General features: G+C 49.4%; 2 protein-coding genes across 2 annotated transcripts in view; both read left to right on the forward strand.

Annotated features, from left to right (window-relative positions):
• LOC100955651 (DENN domain-containing protein 2A) overlaps window positions 1-12,460 on the forward strand; it is a 57,644-nt gene extending 45,184 nt beyond the window's left edge. The window contains exons 6-13 of the mRNA XM_023514212.1: window positions 574-667; window positions 1,123-1,173; window positions 2,342-2,529; window positions 5,575-5,684; window positions 7,003-7,072; window positions 8,545-8,622; window positions 9,482-9,622; window positions 12,287-12,460. Coding sequence (XP_023369980.1) covers window positions 574-667; window positions 1,123-1,173; window positions 2,342-2,529; window positions 5,575-5,684; window positions 7,003-7,072; window positions 8,545-8,622; window positions 9,482-9,622; window positions 12,287-12,460 — 906 coding nt within the window. The remainder of the gene's footprint in view (window positions 1-573; window positions 668-1,122; window positions 1,174-2,341; window positions 2,530-5,574; window positions 5,685-7,002; window positions 7,073-8,544; window positions 8,623-9,481; window positions 9,623-12,286) is intronic.
• Window positions 12,461-12,912: 452 nt separating this feature from the next.
• LOC111725866 (DENN domain-containing protein 2A-like) overlaps window positions 12,913-19,648 on the forward strand; it is a 16,156-nt gene continuing 9,420 nt past the window's right edge. Inside the window, exon 1 of the mRNA XM_023514199.1 lies at window positions 12,913-13,029. Within this exon, the coding sequence (XP_023369967.1) occupies window positions 12,913-13,029 (117 nt within the window). The remainder of the gene's footprint in view (window positions 13,030-19,648) is intronic.

A 19,648-nucleotide genomic window follows, 5' to 3' on the forward strand; every position in this document is an offset into this window, starting at 1 on the left:
AAAAAAAAAAAAAAAAAAGACATGGATCACCCACAGGATCTGGCGTGGGTGCTGCCCTGCAAACAGGGGCAGCTTTGGTGCGCGGCCAGTCCCTGTACTCCCCAGCCAGGGCGCAGGACCTGCCCCGATCCCTGTCCCCATTCCTCTCTGGGCTCTTCCAACATTCTTTGGGATTGTTCCCATGAAAGGGATCCTGCCTGGGAACTTTTATTTTCTGTCTCTTTGTTTTTCTTGTTTTGTTTTGGAGCAAAAGCTCCTTCCCGAGCCACATTGACATCGTACTGTCGGAGGGAGAGCAGCTATCATGTCGTGATCTGGTAGAGTCGCCTCCAGTGTTCCTTAGCACATTTAGACAACAGCCCAGGATGGTGAGCGCAGCCTCCCTTAGTTTTCTTGACGGTCACGTTCTTGTATGAAAAGAATGAAAAATGCTGTGAGCCACTGCCAAGTGTTCCAAGCTCCCCCATTCCCTGGCCCTCCGTCACCCCAGGAGGGAGTGGATAGCAGGGAAGCTCAGCTGCACATGGGGAGGGGGTTGCTAACGTGGGCTGTTCTTCTCCTGGTGTCTGGCAGCTGGTGTTGCGAATCAATGCCATTTATGAGGCCCGGAGAGGAAAGAAACGGGTGAAGAGGTTGTCCCAGTCCACGGAGAGCAACTCAGGAAAAGGTAGAACCCTGATGCCACCACCCCTCCTCCCCAAGAATGTGAAAAGAGATTTTTCCTAGAATTTGCTTTCTGTTGTTTCTGTTTGGCTCACAAAGAAGGGGACTAAGTTGGTGCTTTGTAAATATCTCTCACTGTCCCTGGGGCTGGCGAGTTCCACCAGGGACGAGGTTCCTCCGGCTTCCTCCCCTGAGTGGGAGGAGGCCGCCTGGCATATTGTACACCAGAGGGGACAGGATCTTTTGCTGTCGTATTTTGTGTAAGTACGATCTTAACCAGAGCCAGATTAATTTGGAAATACATTGAGTTGGACAGTCATAGTTTGTCCATTACATTGAAATAGACCACAAAACACCCCTCTCAATGAGAAATTTTGGATTTGTGCTACCACACAGAAAGAGTGCCTTGCATTGGAAGAACTCACTTTTGCAACTTTCTTCATTGTTTTTTTCATCTAGTGACAGATGAGAACAGTGAGTCTGACAGTGACACGGAGGAGAAGCTGAAAGGTGAGGAGACCCATTGCTGTGCCAGGCACAGGCAGGTGACTTGGAAGATACAAAGATGTATCTCTCTCCTCGTTAGTGTCCTGCCCAAGCTTGTTGGGCAAGGCATGGATTTTTGAGGGGACAGTGGGGCCCGCAGGGTGCTCAGGGGCAGGTCTTGAGCATGACCAGAATGACACTATGTGTCACTGAGCCTCCCACTTAGCTCTTTCTGTTTGGCTCACAAAGAAGGGGACCAAGTTGGTGCTTTGTGAATAGCAGGTGGCTACAATAACTGCAGCAGGCCCTGCTCCGAACCCTTCCCCCATGTCCTGAGTATTATCCGTACTCCGAGGGGTGGCTCTGCAGGCTCAGGGCTCAGGGACCAGGGGCTCTCACCTCACTTCGGTTCAAATTGCTGTCATTTGGAGGCAATCACTTACAATCCAGGGCCTCTAGTTCCTCATCTGTTAGATGAAGTTGTTGAAATAATGGGTCTCTGTGGGCCTAAAATCAGTGATCTAAGTCTAGGCTTTAGAGAGTTTTCCAAAAATTTTTGGACTCCAGGGAGAAGCCAAAGCTAGCAAGTCCTGGGTTGCTGGGTGAGGTGACAGGGGTCCGTTCAGTCAGTGACCCTGCTATGTTTGCCCCTCAGACCCAGCTGCCCCCAGCCCTCCTCCAGGATGAAGCCTGGCTATTGCCACTGCAGAGTTGGGGGGGCGGGGTGGACTCCCTGAGTTAGTCGGGTCTCTGCCATTTGAGTCACATGGAATGTTTGCAAAACTCCCAATTCCAAAAGTTCCATGGCCTGGATTCTGTCACATGACACAAACTGAAAGATGAGAGAAACCAGTGAGGCGAGCAGCCAGTGTCCCCACCCCCGAAGGCAGAGGGAGGCCAGGAGAGGCTCAACAGCAGAACCAAGGCCCAGCAGAGTCCCCTGCTCGGAGTCCCCCAGTGCCAGGCTCCTACACTCTGATGGCCTGGCAGCCTACCGAATGTTGCTCCTCCCAGAAATTTGGCAAGAATCCCAAATTAAGAGTTCTCTACTAATTGTTAGATATAGAAACAATCTTTGGGTTTAGAAAGAAGTCTTTGAGCTGGGAATGACGTGACATGCTGCAGCTCTGTGTGCCGTCCTGCACTGGTCCGTGAGTCACTGTGGGCTCTCCATCTCTCCCCACCGCCGCAGCTCACAGCCAACGCCTGGTCAACGTGAAGTCCCGGCTGAAGCAGGCCCCACGGTACCCGTCACTTGACCGGGAGCTCATCGAGTACCAGGAGAGGCAGCTCTTTGAGTACTTTGTGGTCGTTTCTTTGCACAAGAAGCAGGCCGGAGCTGCCTATGTGCCAGAACTCACCCAGCAGTTCCCCGTGAAGGTACAGGGTGGCCCGGCCCCTGGGGCTTGCCAGGGGACTATAGAAACCTGCTATAAACTTGTTGGGACTCCTGGATTTAGGGAGTCTGAGGAACACCTCATGTCTAGAATGTTGAAAGCAGGTCCTAATCAGGGTCTATCATGAAAAAAAAAAACAAAAAACAAAAAAAACTCTATTGCTGGACAATTTGGGAAGTCCCAGGGAAGAGATATTCAGAGACTCAAAGTTTGGGCAGAAATCCTTTCCCAGTTCCTGTGGTCACTGTGCTGACCGTGCCATCCTCTTTATCCTCACCCCATCTCCTTATCCAGCCAGCGACATCTCTTCCCAGCCCTTCTTAGACGCTTCTTTCCCCTCAAGCTAAGTGGCATCACATTTGTGTCCACATTAAACATTTGCTTGTGCTCTGTGGACCTGCATGTGTGCAGGAGAGTCTTGTTATGTCGTGGTTCCTGGCCATGTGGATTTGGCTTTACTACGTGTAAAATCATGGCACCTAAAATAAAATGACACTCAATAAAGGCTCAACTGTCAAGGCAGATTTCTTTTTTAACGCAGTGGTGATCATCTATTTTTACATGTCTTCTTAGATCTTTTTTTAAAAAAAAGAGATGGAGGGGCAGTGCCTGTGGCTCAGTGAGTAGGGTGCCGGCCCCATATACCAAGGGCGGCGGGTTCAAACCCAGCACCAGTCAAACTGCAACAAAAAATAGCCCAGAGTGTGGAGGGTGCCTGTAGTCCCTCAGCCTACTCAGCAGGCTGAGGCAAGAGAATCGCCTAAGCCCAAGAGCTAGAGGTTGCTGTGTGCTGCAATGCCACAGCACTCTATCAAGGGTGAAAAAGTGAGACTCTGTCTCTAAAAAAAAAAAAGAGAAAGAGAGATGTAGGCTCAGCGCCTGTGGCTCAAGTGGCTAAGGCACCAGCCACATATACCTGAGCTGGCAGGTTCGAATCCAGCCTGGGCCCACCAAACAACAATGATGGCTACAACCAAAAAGAAATAGCCAGGCATTGTGGGGGGGGGGGGCGCCTGTAATCCCAGCTACTTGGGAGGTGGAGGCAGGAGAATCACTTGAGCCCAGGAGTTGGAGGTTGCTGTGAGCTGTGACACCACAGCACTCTACCCAGGGCAACAGCTTGAGACTCTGTCTCAAAAAAAAAAAGAGAGAGAGATGGTGTCTTCCCTTGCCACCTGGGCTAGAGTGCAGTGTTGTGAGCATAGCCTAGATAGCCTCAAACTTTTTGGCTTAAGTGATCCTCCTGCCTCAGCCTCCTGAGTAGCTGGGACTACAGGTGCTACTGACTTATTTTATATCTCCTTGCCTGTGCACCCTTGCTCCTTCTCTCTTGTCTTCTTTTTTTTTTTTTTTTTGCAGTTCTTTTGGCCGGGGCTGGGTTTGAACCCGCCACCTCTGGCATATGGGACCAGCACCCTACCCTTTTGAGCCATAGCCGCTGCCCTCTCTTCTCTTCTTTTTAAACGTTTTTTTCTTTTTTTTTTTTTTTGAGAGAGAGTCTCACTATGTCACCCTCTGTAGAGTGCTGTAGCATCACAGCTCACAGCAACCTCAAACTCTTGGGCTTACGTGATTCTCCTACCTCAGCCTCCCAAGTACCTGGTACTACAGGCACCCACCAGAGCACCCAGCTATTTTTTGTTTGTGGTTGTCATTGTTGTTTAGCAGGCCTGGGCCGGACTCAAATCTGCCAGCTTCAGTGTATGTGGCCGGCACCCTACTCATGGAGCTACGGGCACCAAGCCAGAATAATATAATTTATGTATTCACAAACAGTGTTACAATATTCTATGCCTGGTCCCAAAGATTAGAAGACCTGATTAGAGGCTCTGTCTTCCAAATTTGAGAGCCTCATATATGGAAGGGATACAAGGGCAGTTTTTCCATTTATTTGTTTGTTTGTTTGTTTTTGAGACAGAGCCTCAAGCTGTCGCCCTGGGTAGAGTGCTATAGCATCACAGCTCACAGCAACCTCCAACTCTTGGGCTTAAGCCATTCTCTTGCCTCAGCCTCCCAAGTAGCTGGGACTACAGGCGCCTGCCACAATGCCCAGCTATATTTTGGTTATAGTTGTCGTTGTTTGGCAGGCCCGGGCTTAACTGGAACCTGTCAGCTCTGATGTATGTGGCTAGTGCCTTAGCCGCTTAAGCTACAGGCGCCAAGCCTATTTATTTATTTATTGAGACAGAGTCTCACTTTGTTGCCCTCAAGTACAGTGCTGTGGCATCATAGCTCACAGCAACCTCTAACTCTTAGGCTCAAACGATTCTCTTGCCTCAGCCTCTCGAGCAGCTGAGCCTACAGGTGCCCGCCATAATGCCCAGCTATTTTTTAGAGACAGGGTCTTGCTCTTGCTCAGGCTGGTGTCAAACCTATGAGCTCAGCCAATCCACCCACCTCAGCCTCCCAGAGTGCTAGGATGACAGGTGTGAGCCTCCGCAGCTGACCCATGGCACTTTTTCCTTAATGATCACAATAGTTGTATTTCTCTTTTTTTCTTTTCTTTTCTTTTTTTTTTAAGACAGAGTCTCAAGCTGTCACCCTGGGTAGAGTGCTATGACATCACAGCTCACACCTCAAACTCTTGGGCTTAAGTGATCTCTTGCTCAGCTTCCCAAAAGGCTGGGACCACAGGCATCTGCCACAACACCCAGCTATTTTTAGGTTATAGTTGTCATTGTTGTTTGGCAGGCCTGGGCTGGATTCCAACCCACCAGTTCCAGTGTACGTGGCTGGCGCCCTAGCCACTTGAGCTACAGGCGCCAAGCCTTTATTTCTGAATATTAGGTACAGAGGACCCTTCTCTAAGGCATACTATTTTTTCTTCATAACTTTTCCCATAAGACTATAGTTAGAAGTGCCCTGGAGGGAAAGGCCTTGGAAGCTGAGCTGCAAACCTTCCCAAGGGAAGAGGGGGAGGTGGGAGTCACAGCTGTAGAAAGGTAGGTGATGTGATCCTTACCATCATCTGCTTCTCTCTCCCATGCCAGCGTTTATTCTTGAACTTTCTCTCACTTTCTCCCTGCAGTTGGAAAGGTCTTTTAAGTTCCTGAGAGAGGCTGAGGACCAACTGAAGGCTATTCCCCAGTTCTGCTTCCCTGATGCCAAAGACTGGACTCCTGTCCAGCAGTTTACCAGGTATGAGCTAGTGTCTCCCCTTCTCTTTTTTTTTGCAATTTTGGCGGGGACGGGCTTGAACCCACCACCTCCAGTATATGGGGCCAGCACCCTACTCCTTGAGCCACAGGTGCCACCCTGGTGTCTCCCCTTCTTACTTGCCAAGACTTGGGCAAAACTTGGAGTCAGAAAGGGCATACCTTACTGTGAAGCAATCCTAATGGGCCCTGGCCATTAGGCCTAGAGATTCCCCGCAGTGGTGTTTTAAAGTTCCCTAAAGATAGGAATCACCTTGGCTCAGCATGGGGGTTTCCCAGGCCTTCCACTCAGCTGAAAGATATGTGTGTGCCATTAGCCTCCATGTAGGTAATTCTTAGCCTGAGCAAAGTCGGGAAAATATTGCTGACCACCCATCCTCACCCAGTGTACCTGAAATTTCCCTTTAATAGCCTATCTAGCTGCTTCTCAGATTGAGATAAGTTTTTCTGTTTAGCCAATGTTGATAGATACCAGTGTTTTTATTATCAGATGTTTTGGTATTTGACCAAACTCAGTAGGCTGCATACCCAAAGTGTGTGAGGGACACTGTGTTCTTTAAAGTTGGCCCAGCAGTCTTTAAGGATTCTCCAAGCCTTGGAGTTACTCTAAACAGAGACCTGAGAGAGCCACACCAGGCACAGTGCCAAGAGGGGCACAGAACTGTCCCACTCTCAACTGTGCAGCACTCCAGCCCTCTCATCTCTGTGGCCACAAGGGTAAATGACAATTGTGTTCCGTACAGTGGATGGCTTAGATGATAGAAGTATGTGAGAGCTCAAGGTGAAAAAAGAGAACCTAGTTTCCTCAAAGGACATTTTATTTTATTTATTTATTTATTTTTGAGATAGTGTCTCAAGCTATCACCCTGGGTAGAGTGCTGTGGCATCACAACTCACAGCAACCTCCAAGTCTTGGGCTTCAGCGATTCTCTTGCCTCAGCCTCCCAAGTAGTTGGGACTACAGGCACCCACAATGTCTGGCTATTTTTTGGTTGTAGATGTCATTGTTGTTTGGTGGGCCCAGGCTGGATTTGAACCCACCAGCTCCAGTGTAGGTGGCTGACACCCTAGCCGCTTGAGCTATAGGCGCCGAGCCTCAAAGGACATTTTAGATCTCTGCCACCCTGACATTCACCCTGAAGCTACAGGGAACCAGTAGAGAGGTGGTGTCTCCACACAGAGGGAGACAAGTAGGACATTCCTATTGACAGACTCGTCTGGCATGTTCCCTGCTTGCTCACTGCACGAGCCAGGATCTGTCCCTTGTTTTGCTTTGTAATGCCTTTGTGTTTTCCAACCAGCGAAACATTCTCATTTGTCTTAACTGGAGAGGATGGGAGCAGAAGGTTCGGTTACTGCCGAAGACTACTGGTGAGTACATCACTTTCCAGTCAGCCAGAGCGGGAAGATAGCCAGGTCTGGCTGCTTAGTCCTGTGAGACTGAGCTCCACCATGTGCCACGGGAGAAGAAACAGGAGGAGTGGTGGGTTAACCAGTGTAGTCAGAAACATGGGGAAAGGCTAGGGGCTTACCTGAGGCTTATTGGCAGGTGGAAATAGTGTCTGTTTCTGTCAAAAAGAAATACTTTCTCCATTGTTTTTCCTACCAAATAAAAAGCATTTCTTTCCTTAAACCAAATGTTCTTTCTAAAAAAACGGATCCTGATCCCAGAGCATTCAGAATGGTTGCTAAAGAGAGAAGACTCAAATAATTCAAGAATATCCCCTTTAGAATAGTCACTTTTTTTTTTTTTTGAGACAGAGTCTCAGTATGTCACCCTTGGTAGAGTGCTGTGGTGTCATAGTCATAGCTCACAGCAACCTCAAACTCTTGGGCTTAAGCGATTCTCTTGCCTCAGCCTCCCAAGTGGCTGGGATTACAGGCGGCCACCGCAATGCCTGGCTATTTTTGTTGTTGTAGTTGTCATTGTTGTTTAGCAGGCCCAGGCTAGGCTCAAACCCATCAGCCCCAATGTGGGTGGCTGGTACCCTGACCACTGAACTATAGGTGCCAAGCCTAGAACAGTCACTTTTAAAAATCAGAAACTTATTCCAAGGAAAGGATCATGCTAAAGCATTTTAGAACTTATCATTTTAAGACCCATTCTTTTGCCAGATCTTTTTCCCCTGAGAGTATAGTTGGGTTTCAGAAATAGATTAAAAAACTATAAATGACAAGAAATACTTGCTTGGGTGGCGCCCGTAGCTTAGTGGGCAGGGCACCAGCCACATATACCAAGGCTGGCGGGTTCAAATCCAGCCCGGGTCTGCCAAACAACAGTGATGGCTACAACCAAAAAATAGCTGGGCATTGTGGCAAGTGCCTGTAGTCTCAGCTACTTGGCAGGCAGAGGCAGGAGAATGGCTTGAGCCCAGGAGTTGGAGGTTGCTGTAAGCTATGATGCCACAGCACTCTACCCAGGGCAACAGCTTGAGGCTCTGTCTCAAAAAACAAACAAAAAAAAAAAATGTCAGGTTTCAGAAAGATCTTCAGAAATGATTCATCTCTGTAATTATTGTAGTAAACATACAGTCTCAACACAACCCTTTGGGAGGGACTATAGTGATTTGGTCAACAAGTCAAGCATCCTTACTTTATGGTTCAATAGGCCAAACTGGACACCTGCTGAGATTTGAGGTCCCTTGGAAGAATAAAACGTGATATATCACATCACTTGCAGTGCTTCCCAAGTGTAAAGGGAATACTTGACACTCCTTGAGTTTTCAAAAGCTACAATATGTGGAAATATCTGGCACATAACACCCTCTCAGAAACATCTGGGTTCTTTTCATTTCCTCAGATTGCTAAACATTCATAATTTCCTTGTGTTTCTCTCCAAAAAGCCTGGAGGCAAAGGGAGGCGCCTCCCTGAAGTGTACTGCATCGTGAGCCGCCTGGGATGCTTCAGCCTCTTTTCAAAGGTGAGAACGTAGACCTCAGAGAAAGGAGGAAGGGAAGGAAAGAGGGCCCTAGAAAGACCGAGGGAGCACCCCATTTCCTGGGATTTTTAGAGTCTTTTTTGGTTTTTGGTTTTTTATTTTTTGCAGTTTTTGGCCGGAGGCTGGGCTTGAACCCACCACCTCCAGCATATGGGGTCAGCGCCCTACTTCTTTGAGCCACAGGCACCGCCCCCCTAGAGTCTTATTCTCTACTTAGTTTTAGAGATTTTGTCCTGTCCTCCAGTAGACACCGAGGGGTGGTATGTGCTGCATCCTGCGGTGCCCTTTGAGGAGCTGCCTGGTTGCTTTCCAGAGCAGCTTCACCGTTGACATCCCTACCTCGGTGTCTGAGGGTTCGCGTTTCCTCACCTCCTTGCCAACGCTCGTTCCTCTGTTTATTAGTCATCCTAATGGGTGTAAAGTGGCATCTCCCAGTTTTGATTTGCATTTTCCTAATGTCTCCCCACCCCTAGCCCAATGAAATTTTAATCCCACAGATAAACATGCATTAGGGGGCTACAAACTATTATAATATCTGAGTCTTTTCACCCCCTTGGGGCAATTCTGCCACCATGGCGAATGCTGTCTTAGCCCAGTAAGTCAAACAGCCAAACACGAAGTCAAAGGTACAGAGACCTTCAGCCTTTGGTGGGAGGAGCTTCAAAAGCAGTGGACACACAGGGGAAGAGGATTGGGACCAACAATGCCCAAGGTCAGGGAGGAGGGCTGCTGGGCTTCCACGTAATTCTCCAGTCACTGACAGGCCCATTTCATCTAGAACTGAGCTATGCCTTGGTGTCCTGACTTCAGAATAGCTGAGCTGCCTTTCTGACCCTTGCAGATCTTGGATGAGGTAGAAAAAAGACGAGGCATCTCTCCTGCCCTGGTGCAGCCCCTCATGAGGAGTGTCATGGAAGCCCCTTTCCCAGCCCTTGGCAAAACCATCCTCGTCAAGAACTTCTTGCCAGGCTCAGGAACAGAGGTAAGCTGCCAGCTTCCTCTTTCTCCTGGGGAGGGAGCTGCTGAGATGTCCCAAGTCCTAAGGGAGAGGCTAGCTTTCAGTGCCATGGAATTCAGTGGTGTCCTCTTGCCTCCTCAGCCATCCAGATCACTCATCCTAAGTCCCACCTTCAGTCCAGGCCCTCCGGCCCAGGCTTCTGACCCAGAGAGCAAGCCAAGGACTCTGCATGGCAGCCAGGGTGCTTCTATTCGCAATGTTAACTCCACACTAGGGACGTGCATCACGCACCGAATACTACAAGCTTCTCTAAGCAGCCCATTGTCACTCATAAATTTGTTTGAAACTATTTACATTTTGGGTCTGTATCACCTCTATAACTTTATAATGTAAAACAGAGTCTTATGGCTAGGCACGTGCCTATAAACCTGTCACTTTGGGAGTTCGAGTCAGAAGGATCTCTTGAGCTTAGGAGTTCAATACCAACTTGAGTAAGAGTGAGACCCATCTCTACTAAAAATGGAAAGATTAGCCAGGCATCGTAGTGGGCATCTATACGGGTGGGTGGATCCCAGCTACTTGAGAGGCGAAAGTAGGAGGATCACATGAACCCAGGAGTTTGAGGTTGCTGTGAGCTAGGCTGACACCCTGGTACTCTAGCCTGGGCAATAGGGGAGACTCTGTCTTTAAAAAAAAAAAGGCCGAGCATAGTGGCTCACACCTGCAATCCTAGCACTCTAGGAGGAGGAGGCAGGTGGATTGACTGAATTCACAGGTTCGAGACCAACCTGAGCCAGAGCGAGACCCTATCTCTAAAATAATATTGGGCATTGCCTGTAGTCTCAGCTACTGGGGTGAAGGGGGCCTGAGGCAAGAGAATCACTTGAGCCCAAGAGTTTGAGGTTGCTGTGAGCTAGGATGCCATGGCATTCTACCAAGGGTGACAAAGTAAGACTCTACCTCAAAAAAAAAAAAAGTCGTCTTAGGGAAGATGAGTTCAGATACTACTTTCTTTTCATTCATCTTAGACTTTGAAACACGTCCCTTCCTTGGCCAGCTTGTGTTTAATGAAGACATTTGTTTCTGGCTCGGTGCCTGTGGCTTAAGCAACTAAGGTACCAGCCACATACACCTGGGCTGGCAAGTTTGAATCCAGCCCAGGCCCACCAAACAATGATGGCTGCAACAAAAAAATAGCCAGGCATTGTGGTGGGTGCCCATAATCCCAGCTACTTGGGAGGCGGGGGCAGGAGACTCACTTGAGCCCAGGAGTTGGAGGTTGCTGTGAGCTATGATGCCACAGCACTCTACCCAGGGCGACAGCTTGAGGCTCTGTCTCAAAAAAAAAGAAGTTTGTTTCTATCCTTCCTACTCCCTTTATGTGGCTCAGTGGAGATGAGAAGACAAATCCCATTCATCCCTGAGTCCCTAGTTCTAGAGACTTTCATAAAAGTAGGGCTCCTCTGGAGACAGACAGAAAAGGGATAAGGATGGGTCTGGGATAATCTGGAACAACGAGATTGCCCAGCACAGAGAGCAGCAGTGTCCCTGTTTTGAGAAACCAAAACTATCCCATACCAGATGGAGATGGCTTGACCAGAGAATGTAGCCAAGAGGTTAAGGGTGAGAAATCCCCCTATGGGGACAGCACAGAGCAGGTGCTGTGCTGGGATTGAATTTAGCCTCTGCTCACTGTGAAGGACGCAGCTATTTAAAGAGAAAAAATGTGGGGTGGCACCCGTGGCTCAAAAGGGTGGGGCGGGCTTGGTGCCTGTGGCTCAAGTGACTAAGGCGCCAGCCACATACACCTAAGGTGGCAGGTTCGAATCCAGCCCAGGCCCACCAAACAACAATGATGGCTGCAACCAAAAAATAGCCGGGCGTTGTGGTGGGCACCTGTGGTCCCAGCTACTTGGGAGACTGAGGCAGGGGACTCGCTTGAGCCCAGGAGTTGGAGGTTGCTGTGAGCTGTGATGCCACAGCACTCCACCTAGAGGTCGACAGCTTGAGGCTCTGTCTCAAAAAAAGAAAAGGATGGGACACTGGTCCCATATGCCGGAGATGGTGGGTTCAAACCCAGCCCTGGACAAAAACTGCAAAAAAAAAAAAAAAAGAGAGAGAGAGAGAAAGAAAGAAAATGTGCACATGGGTACCAACATGAGGTGAATTCAGGAACATTTTGGCGAGCACAGAATAAGGAGGTGTACACACCTCTTTTCACCTGATGCTGAAAAGACAGCATCAGATCACGCTGGAGTGATGCAGGGCTCACTATGAAATGCCTTCCCAAGAAGGCAAGTCTCAGAAGTGCTGCTCAGACTGGCTGGCCTTTCTGCAGGGGCCTGTGATTTTGCTCCCGCAGGTAACAGGCCCGCGTGAGACACAGGGTGCTTCCACTGGGACCTTAAGGGATAGGACCATTTTCAGCAGGCACAGAACTCTCTGTGGGGGTCCAACTCTCTGTTGCAGGGCACAACCTTTTGGTCATTGATTCTGGCTGCCTCCTTTCCATCCAAACCATCCTCAGTGTGAGATGCTTGCTTCCCTTCCAAGCTCACCTCCTTCCTCAGCCTCCTTGTGTTTTCCTTCTTTTCTTTCCCTTTTCCCCTGCCACTGGGTCGCCCTCACTGAGGACCTCAGAGGGCCAGGGCAGGCCCCCACCTCACGGCTGCTCCCATTCCCCGGCAGGTGATTGAACTGTGCCGCCCACTGGACTCCCGGCTGGAACACGTGGACTTTGAGTCCCTCTTCTCCTCTCTCAGCGTGCGCCACCTGGTCTGTGTTTTTGCATCCCTGCTTCTGGAAAGGAGGGTCATCTTCATTGCAGACAAGCTCAGGTACCAGCTTGGCTACTTCCACTGAAGTGTTTGAACAGTCAGTCTTGGACTCTCTGCAGGCTGTAGAGCAGGTGATTGCCTAGGAGTAAAGATTAGCTTTTGGGACAGGCCAGGCTGGGAGTCTGCAAAGTGTGCCACGGGTGGGAAGCGAGATCGGCCTGCTCCACTGTGCTCTAGTCTGACTCTCCGGCCCACTTTCCACTCTGTTGCTCTGTGCCAGGCACCCTGCTATGTGGTAGGGAAACAGATTAAAGATGCAGACCTGTCCTCAGAAGTTCTCTGCCCAGTGGGGAAAACAGAAGTAAACAGACTATATAGGACAGTGTTATAAAGGGAGGGGAGGCAGTGAGTTTGGGGGCCTGAAGGAGGTCAGGTTCCTGGTGCCAAGACTCGGAGCAAGTGGTAAGCACGTTCTGGGCGGAGGTGAGGACGTGGAGGCTGAGCACATCACCTTCAGGAACTGCAGAGTGGCTTACCATGGCTAGAGCAGAGAGGAAGGTGAAGGAGGAAGAGGAGCTGGTAAGAGTGGACGGAGGCAAGTTTAGGGAAGGCTACAGGGTCATGCTCGAGGGCACAGCCCTTGTCCTAAAGACAGTAAGTCCCATATAATCACACACACATGCTTACTGCCCAGTAGGATGCCACCCACGTCCCAGGGGTCACACGCAGTGATTTGCAAACTCTACCTCACTCCTCAAAGAAGATCCGGAAGGAAATTCAGTTAGGGATGATTTGGGTTAATTGTGAACTTGTTAAAAAGAAGAATTACCTGCATTTTCATCATTTCAAAATACTGAATCAGAGCCTTTTTCGCTTTGGAACTAAGAGCACAGAAGCGTAAGGGGCAGCTGCAGCTCTGGGAAGGGCCGATATGTGAGGCCAGCCAACCGGGAAAAGCAGATGAGGCCACCTGAGAAGTTCCATCTGGAAAGTTGCGATGCCAGAAACAAAAAAAAAAAACTGAATCACTGTGGTTTAGAGAGGAAATAGGGCTCTCAACTATGGAAAACAAAAGGAGAAAGAGAAAAGGGGGAGAGAAGAATGGAAAGGACAAGATGTATCAACATGGGATTTACCAGGAGGCGTGGCGGGAAGGGGCCATCTAGCCCGCTCCTCCTGCCATCCCCCTGCGCATCTGGCCACCTTTATGATGCTCCTCTTTGGCCAGCAGCCATTGGGCCTTTCCCAGGCTGCTCCCACCCTGGTTTTTACTCAGCTGTTCACTTTTAGTGTCGTGGTTATTGTGCTCCTGGTATGCTTTGTCAGCTCAGGAAGCAGGCCCTGCCTGTAAGCTGCAGCTGGTGCCGGGCACTGGGCAGCTCTCCAAGCTGCAGGGCACTGGGGAATTCAGACAGGGAGTTCTCAAGGTTGAGGCCTTGGAAGCCCAGAATGAGTAATAACCCTTCAGGGACCAGGATCAGATTTCATCAGCTTTATAGTCCCTGTCTTCATCCTTTGGAAGCAAGACTCAGTCCCCTATTCTCTCCAGCCCCTTGAGGCAGAATTCTCAGGCTTGGATTTGGGGTAGAGGGAAGCAATGGATTTGAGAGAGGCCTAGGCTAGAAATGAAAGTAAAGAAGTGGCTCGGTGCCTGTGGCTCAAGCGGCTAAGGCGCCAGCCACATACACCTAAGGTGGCGGGTTCGAATCCCCAGCCCGGGCCCGCCAAACAACAATGATGGCTGCAACCAAAAAATGGCCAGGCGTTGTGGCGGGCGCCTGTAGTCCCAGCTACTTGGGAGGCTGAGGCAGGAGACTCGCTTGAGCCCAAGAGTTGGAGGTTGCTGTGAGTTGTGATGCCATGGCATTCTACCCAGTGGGATAGCTTGAGGCTCCGTCTCAAAAAAAAAAAAAGAAAGAAAGTAAAGAAGTAAACCCTAGGCCAGCAGAGTGGCTCATGCCTATAATCCTAGCACTTTGGTAGACCAAGGCAGGAGGATCTCTTGAGGTCAGGAGTTTGAGACCAGCCTGAGCAAGAATCAGACCCTGTCTCTACTAAAAATAGAAAAATTAGGCTCAGCACCTGTAGCTCAGCTGCTAGGGCACCACCACATACACCGGGGCTGGCAGGCAGGCTCAAACCTGGCTCTGGCCTGCCAAACAACAATGACAACAATAACAAAAAAATAGCCTGGCGTTGTGGTGGGCACCTGTAGTCCCGCTACTTGGGAGGCTAAGGCAAGAGAATTACTTAAGCACAAGAGTTAGAGGTTGCTGTGAGCTGTGATGCAAAGGCATTCTACCAAGGAAGACATAGTAAGACTATGTTTCCAAAAAAAAAAAAAGAAAGAAAAATTAGCCAGATGTCATGTCATGGCCCACCCCTGTAGTCCCAGATACCTGGGAGGCTGAAGCAGGAGGATTGCTTAAACCCAGGAGTTTGAGGTTGCCGTGAGCTAAGCTGATGCCACAGCACTCCAGACTGTATGACCAAGTGAGATACTGTCTCAAAAAAAAGAAAAAAGTAACTTAGCGCCTATCAGAAGTGGAGTGGGGACAAACAGTCCCTGGGGAGCTTGCTTCTAGAGTGAAGACATTAGACTAGAGGAGGGCCCAGCCTGAGAGAGGAGCATGACTAGAGATGAGCGGTAGCCTAGCCTCCCCCAGGCTTCCCCTGGAGAAAAGAACAGAAAGTATAGACTATGTTTCTGATCAAGAACTATGAAAGAGGCTCGGTGCCTGTGGCTCAGCAGCTAGGGCACCAGCCACATGCAATGGAGCTGGATTCGAATCCAAACAACAATGACAACTGCAACCAAAAAATAGCCGGGTGTTGTGGCGGTCACCTGTAGTCCCAGCTATTGGGAGGCTGAGGCAAGAGAATCGCTTGAGCCAAGAGTCTGAGGTTGCTGTGAACTGTGACACCACAGCACTCTACCCAGGGCGACATAGTGAGACTCTGTCTCAGGAAAAAAAAAAAAAGAACTATGAAAGAAGCTCAGCGCCCATAGTACAGTGGTTACAGTGCCAGCCACATACACCAAGGAAGGCAGGTTTGAACCCACCTGGGCCAGTTAAACAATAATGACAACTTCAACAAAAGGTAGCTAGGCTTTTTAAAAAATTGAAAAATAAAAACACAAAGAACTATGAAAGAAAAGATGGGAACAAAAGAGAAGAGTGAGCCTTATCTCAGACAAACACATCTCTGAAGGGCAGCAAGGGGCAGAAACCTGGAGATACTCTCTGCTGAGATGTCTGGGAGAGGACTTAGCCGCCGCTGCCTTTCTCCTGGACAGATTCCTGGGTTCACAGGTTGGATGCTGGGACAGCCCCTCCCAAAAAACTGCTGTCACAGAGACAAAGGAAAACTGAGTGGGTCCCAACAGCTGGGCATTGCCCTGCCCCAGGTCTCTGGGCCTGGCTGGTTCCCACCCGGCTCCCTGCCCTGCTCTGGGGCCCCTTGAAGGAGGAGAGAAGTCACTGTCATCATCTGAAGGAAGGATTTTTGGAATTTCTACCCTCACCCCACCTTCCATGGTGCCTGGCATTCTGCCCTTAGAGACTTAATTTAGTCCTTTCAAACAGCGCATGCCATGAAAAGGTCAGACGCCAGCTGTGGCTGTAGCAAGCAGCTCTCACTGCAGACACACGGTGCCATCAGGGGTTTTCTCTTGCATCAGCTGCCAGATGTCAGGCCCTGTGGAGATGGGGCTTTTGTAGGGGAAGAGGAGCCAGCCAGAAGGTAGATAATTTAATTTTGGTGCCCTCCTCGAAGCCAAAGCCAAAGTATTGTCATTGTGTGTATGTGTGTGTGAGAGAGAGAGAAATACTCATTTTTTTTTTTTTTTTTGTAGAGACGGTCTCACTTTATTGCCCATGGTAGAGTGCCATGGCATCACACAGCTCACAGCAACCTCCAACTCCTGGGCTTATCACACAGCTCACAGCAACCTCCAACTCCTGGGCTTAGGTGATTCTCTTGCCTCAGACTACAGGTGCCCACCACAATGCCCGGCTATTTTTTGTTGGAGTTTGGCCCAAGCCAAACTCACCAGCCTTGGTATATTGGGCCAGCACCCTACCCACTGAGCCACAGGTGCCGCCCAAGAAATACTCTTAAATGAAGCTTAAGACCCTTTGTAGCTTTCATCAGATATGTACATCCCTCTTAGCACACAGGAAGGTTTTCCAGCATAGGGAGGACCCTGACCATCCTTAGCCATTGCCCCTAGGTCTTCTCATTTCTGAGACACAGGGGCTCTCTGAGCTCAGGCCCCAAGAGGCTCTGACTTTCAGTGGCTCCAGAAGCCTCTATTTCCCTGAAGGCAACCTGTGCTTTCCCTGTTATAAGTGGCTCACCTTGCTCTCTCTCTTGCCGATAAGTTATCTTTCCATCCTGCACTAGTTTTATGCAGAACTATAAGGTAGGAAAATAAATACATAAAGTCCTGAAGAACTGAGACGAGAAGAGAAGAAAACAAAGAGTGAGAACAGCAGCAGCGATGAACGTGGAGTGTCTCTCCGCCCAGCTGCTGCCGAGTCAGCCACGGGATCCTGCTCTCCACAGCCCTGTCAGATAGGCCTGTTACCGGGCAACCAGAAGGCCGGCAGAAGTCCAGTCACTTTGCTCCAGGAGACAGGCAGTAAGGGCACTTCCTGGTGTTGGAAAAGACAGTGGAGCTGAGCTGGGCTCCCGTGCCGGGGGCCCTCTACAGAGCTGTGTGAGGACAGGCTCTAGGACAGGCCCTAGGGTCCCTCTGCTCCGCGGTCAGGTCAGACTGTCACTGACAGATCTCCTTTTCTCCTCTGGGCCCTTCTTTCCTCCCTCCTGATCCCAGTGAGTGGCCTCTAAAGTTCCCCTCAATGCTGGAATTCCCTGACTCCGTGGTTCAGGTGGAAGGATCTGTTTCTACCTGGATCTGTCTGATTTAGCTGAAAGGAGCCAAAAAGAATGGAAGGGTTCCTGGGCCGTGCATGCAATGACAAACAAGGTCACTACTGGCTGGCTGCAAGTTGTCCTAGCAGGAAAAGTGCATGAGGAAGGTCCACAGCTCGCATTTCAGCTGGTCTCTCCCACACTGCCTGGCGCAGGTTCCCAGCCCATGGGGCTGAGAGTGGGAGAGCGCCTCCTTACTCCGTCATTTCCCATCAGGAGCCCCCCTCAGTGAGACCACAGGGCAGGGCATGAGAACAGGACATGTCACAAACTCAGTGAGCTGCCCTGTGACATCCCAGAGGGGACCTTCGCCTGTTCAGGGTCTGTCATCACCACTTCCAGCCCTCTGCCCCCACAAACACAGTCTGTTTACTTATCATTGCTGTGAGTCTCCCCATTACAGGGAGTCATGGCAAACATTGTGTGGGTTAGAAAAGGGTTTTAAGTTGAGCCAAAAATCTATCCAATTTAGAATAACATGTTTGCTGTGTTTCATCTTTGGGGTGGACATTGAGTGTTTCTAAGGCCTCCGTCAAGCCACAGTTTGACAGATGGAAAAGAAAGAATGTTGTCGTGATGGCTTGTTCCGTTGTCATAACGACCCAGATAAATATTTCTCTATATCCTTGTCTTCATTTTCCTGATGATAAACATTTTATTTGTTCGTTTACTAATTTCAATTCCCAAAAGTTTTGGCTAAACCTACAGACCAGAGTAAATAATAAATGCAAAGATACACAAGTTTGTAGAAAGGATGGAACAAGGTTTTAATATTCAAGAAATTTGCTTTTTATCATTTTGGTGAAACTTTTTATGATTTAAATGGAGCAAGGGGTAGGGCGGCACCTGTGGCTCAGTGGATAGGGGGCTGGCCCCATATACCGAGGGCGGCAGGTTTGAACCCAGCCCCAGCCAGCTAAAACAGCAGTGACAACTACAAAAAAAAAATAGCTGAGCATTGTGGCAGGCACCTGTAGTCCCAGCTGCTTGGGAAGCTGAGGCAAGAGAATCGTCTAAGCCTAAGAGAGTTGGAGGTTGTTGTGAGCTGTGACACCATGGCCCTACTGAGGGCGACATAGTGAGACTCTGTCTCAAAAAAAAAAAAGAAGTTATGGGCTTTACCTGAGATCACATAGGAAGTAACAGAACTAGATTTTTTCTTCCTTTTTTTTTGAGAGAGAGTCTCACTCTCACTCTGGGTAAAGTGCAATGGCATCACAGCTCACAGCAACCTCAAACTCTTGGGCTTGAGCAATCCTCTTGCCTCAGCCTCCCAAGTAGCTGGGACTACAGGCACCCAACACCATGCCTAGCTATTTGTTTTTATTTTTTGTAAAGACAGGAGTGTCATTCTTGCTCAGGCTGGTCTTGAACGCCTAAGCTCAAAGGATCCTCCCACCTCAGCCTCCCAGAGTGCTAGGATTATAGGTGCGAGCCACTGTGTCCAGCTTTTTTAAATTTTTTGTAGAGACCAGGGTCTCATTATGTTACCCAAACTGGTCTTGAGCTCTTAGCCTCAAGCAATCCTTTTGTCTCAGCTCCCAAAGTCCTGGGATTTATTTCAGGCATGAGCCACTGTGCCTGGCCTGAACTAGTTTTCTTGAGTCCCAGCCTATGTTCCGTTTAAACCCTATGGCACAGGGTTTGCAAGGACAGTAATGGAAACATAGCAACTGCTGTATGGTGACACCCAGCTCCCAGCAGGTTCCACTAGGCCTGGAGAAGATACTAATGGAAGAGCTAGCATTTCCCTCCCGTTCCAGGGGAATTATGCTCCAGTAGGAGAGGACTTTGCCTGGAATGCTAAAGAATACTGATTGAATCATCCTTCCAATTCCTGAAGTATTTGTCTAATTCAGGAAACTCATCATTTATTTTCTGGCCGTATCTTAGAGAAGCTCTGTGCTAGATTCTTACTAGCTCATAGACAGAAGCCTGCTGAGCATAGGAATCCCAAGACTGGCACAGAGGGTTGGGAGCAACCAGAGCTGAAACATCTTCTCCAGAACTTAAGCATTCGTGAGTATATCCTGATGTTCCAGAATAATGCTTCAGCCCTCAGGAACTACCACCCAATAGCAAAACATTCCAAAACCTGACCCTTCTCACCTGCAACCCGCCTACCTCCCACTGGGGCCTTCTCTTCCCTGCCCCCCTTTTGTACAGTCGATCACAGCTGTGGGAGCTGGCCTTGCCTCCACCCCTACTGATGTGAGCCACCTGGTGGCTCTCTTCTTGGGTTTCCTTCAGACACTCTGCCTCTCCCCCTGCCCACCAAAGTTGCTCAAGGCTATATGCCATGAGCTTGCTTAAAGAGTCATCCTGGCTCGGCGCC

The sequence above is a fragment of the Otolemur garnettii genome, unplaced genomic scaffold (assembly GCF_000181295.1).
Source record: "Otolemur garnettii isolate 467f Iridium unplaced genomic scaffold, OtoGar3 scaffold00049, whole genome shotgun sequence".
Lineage (NCBI taxonomy): Eukaryota > Metazoa > Chordata > Mammalia > Primates > Galagidae > Otolemur > Otolemur garnettii.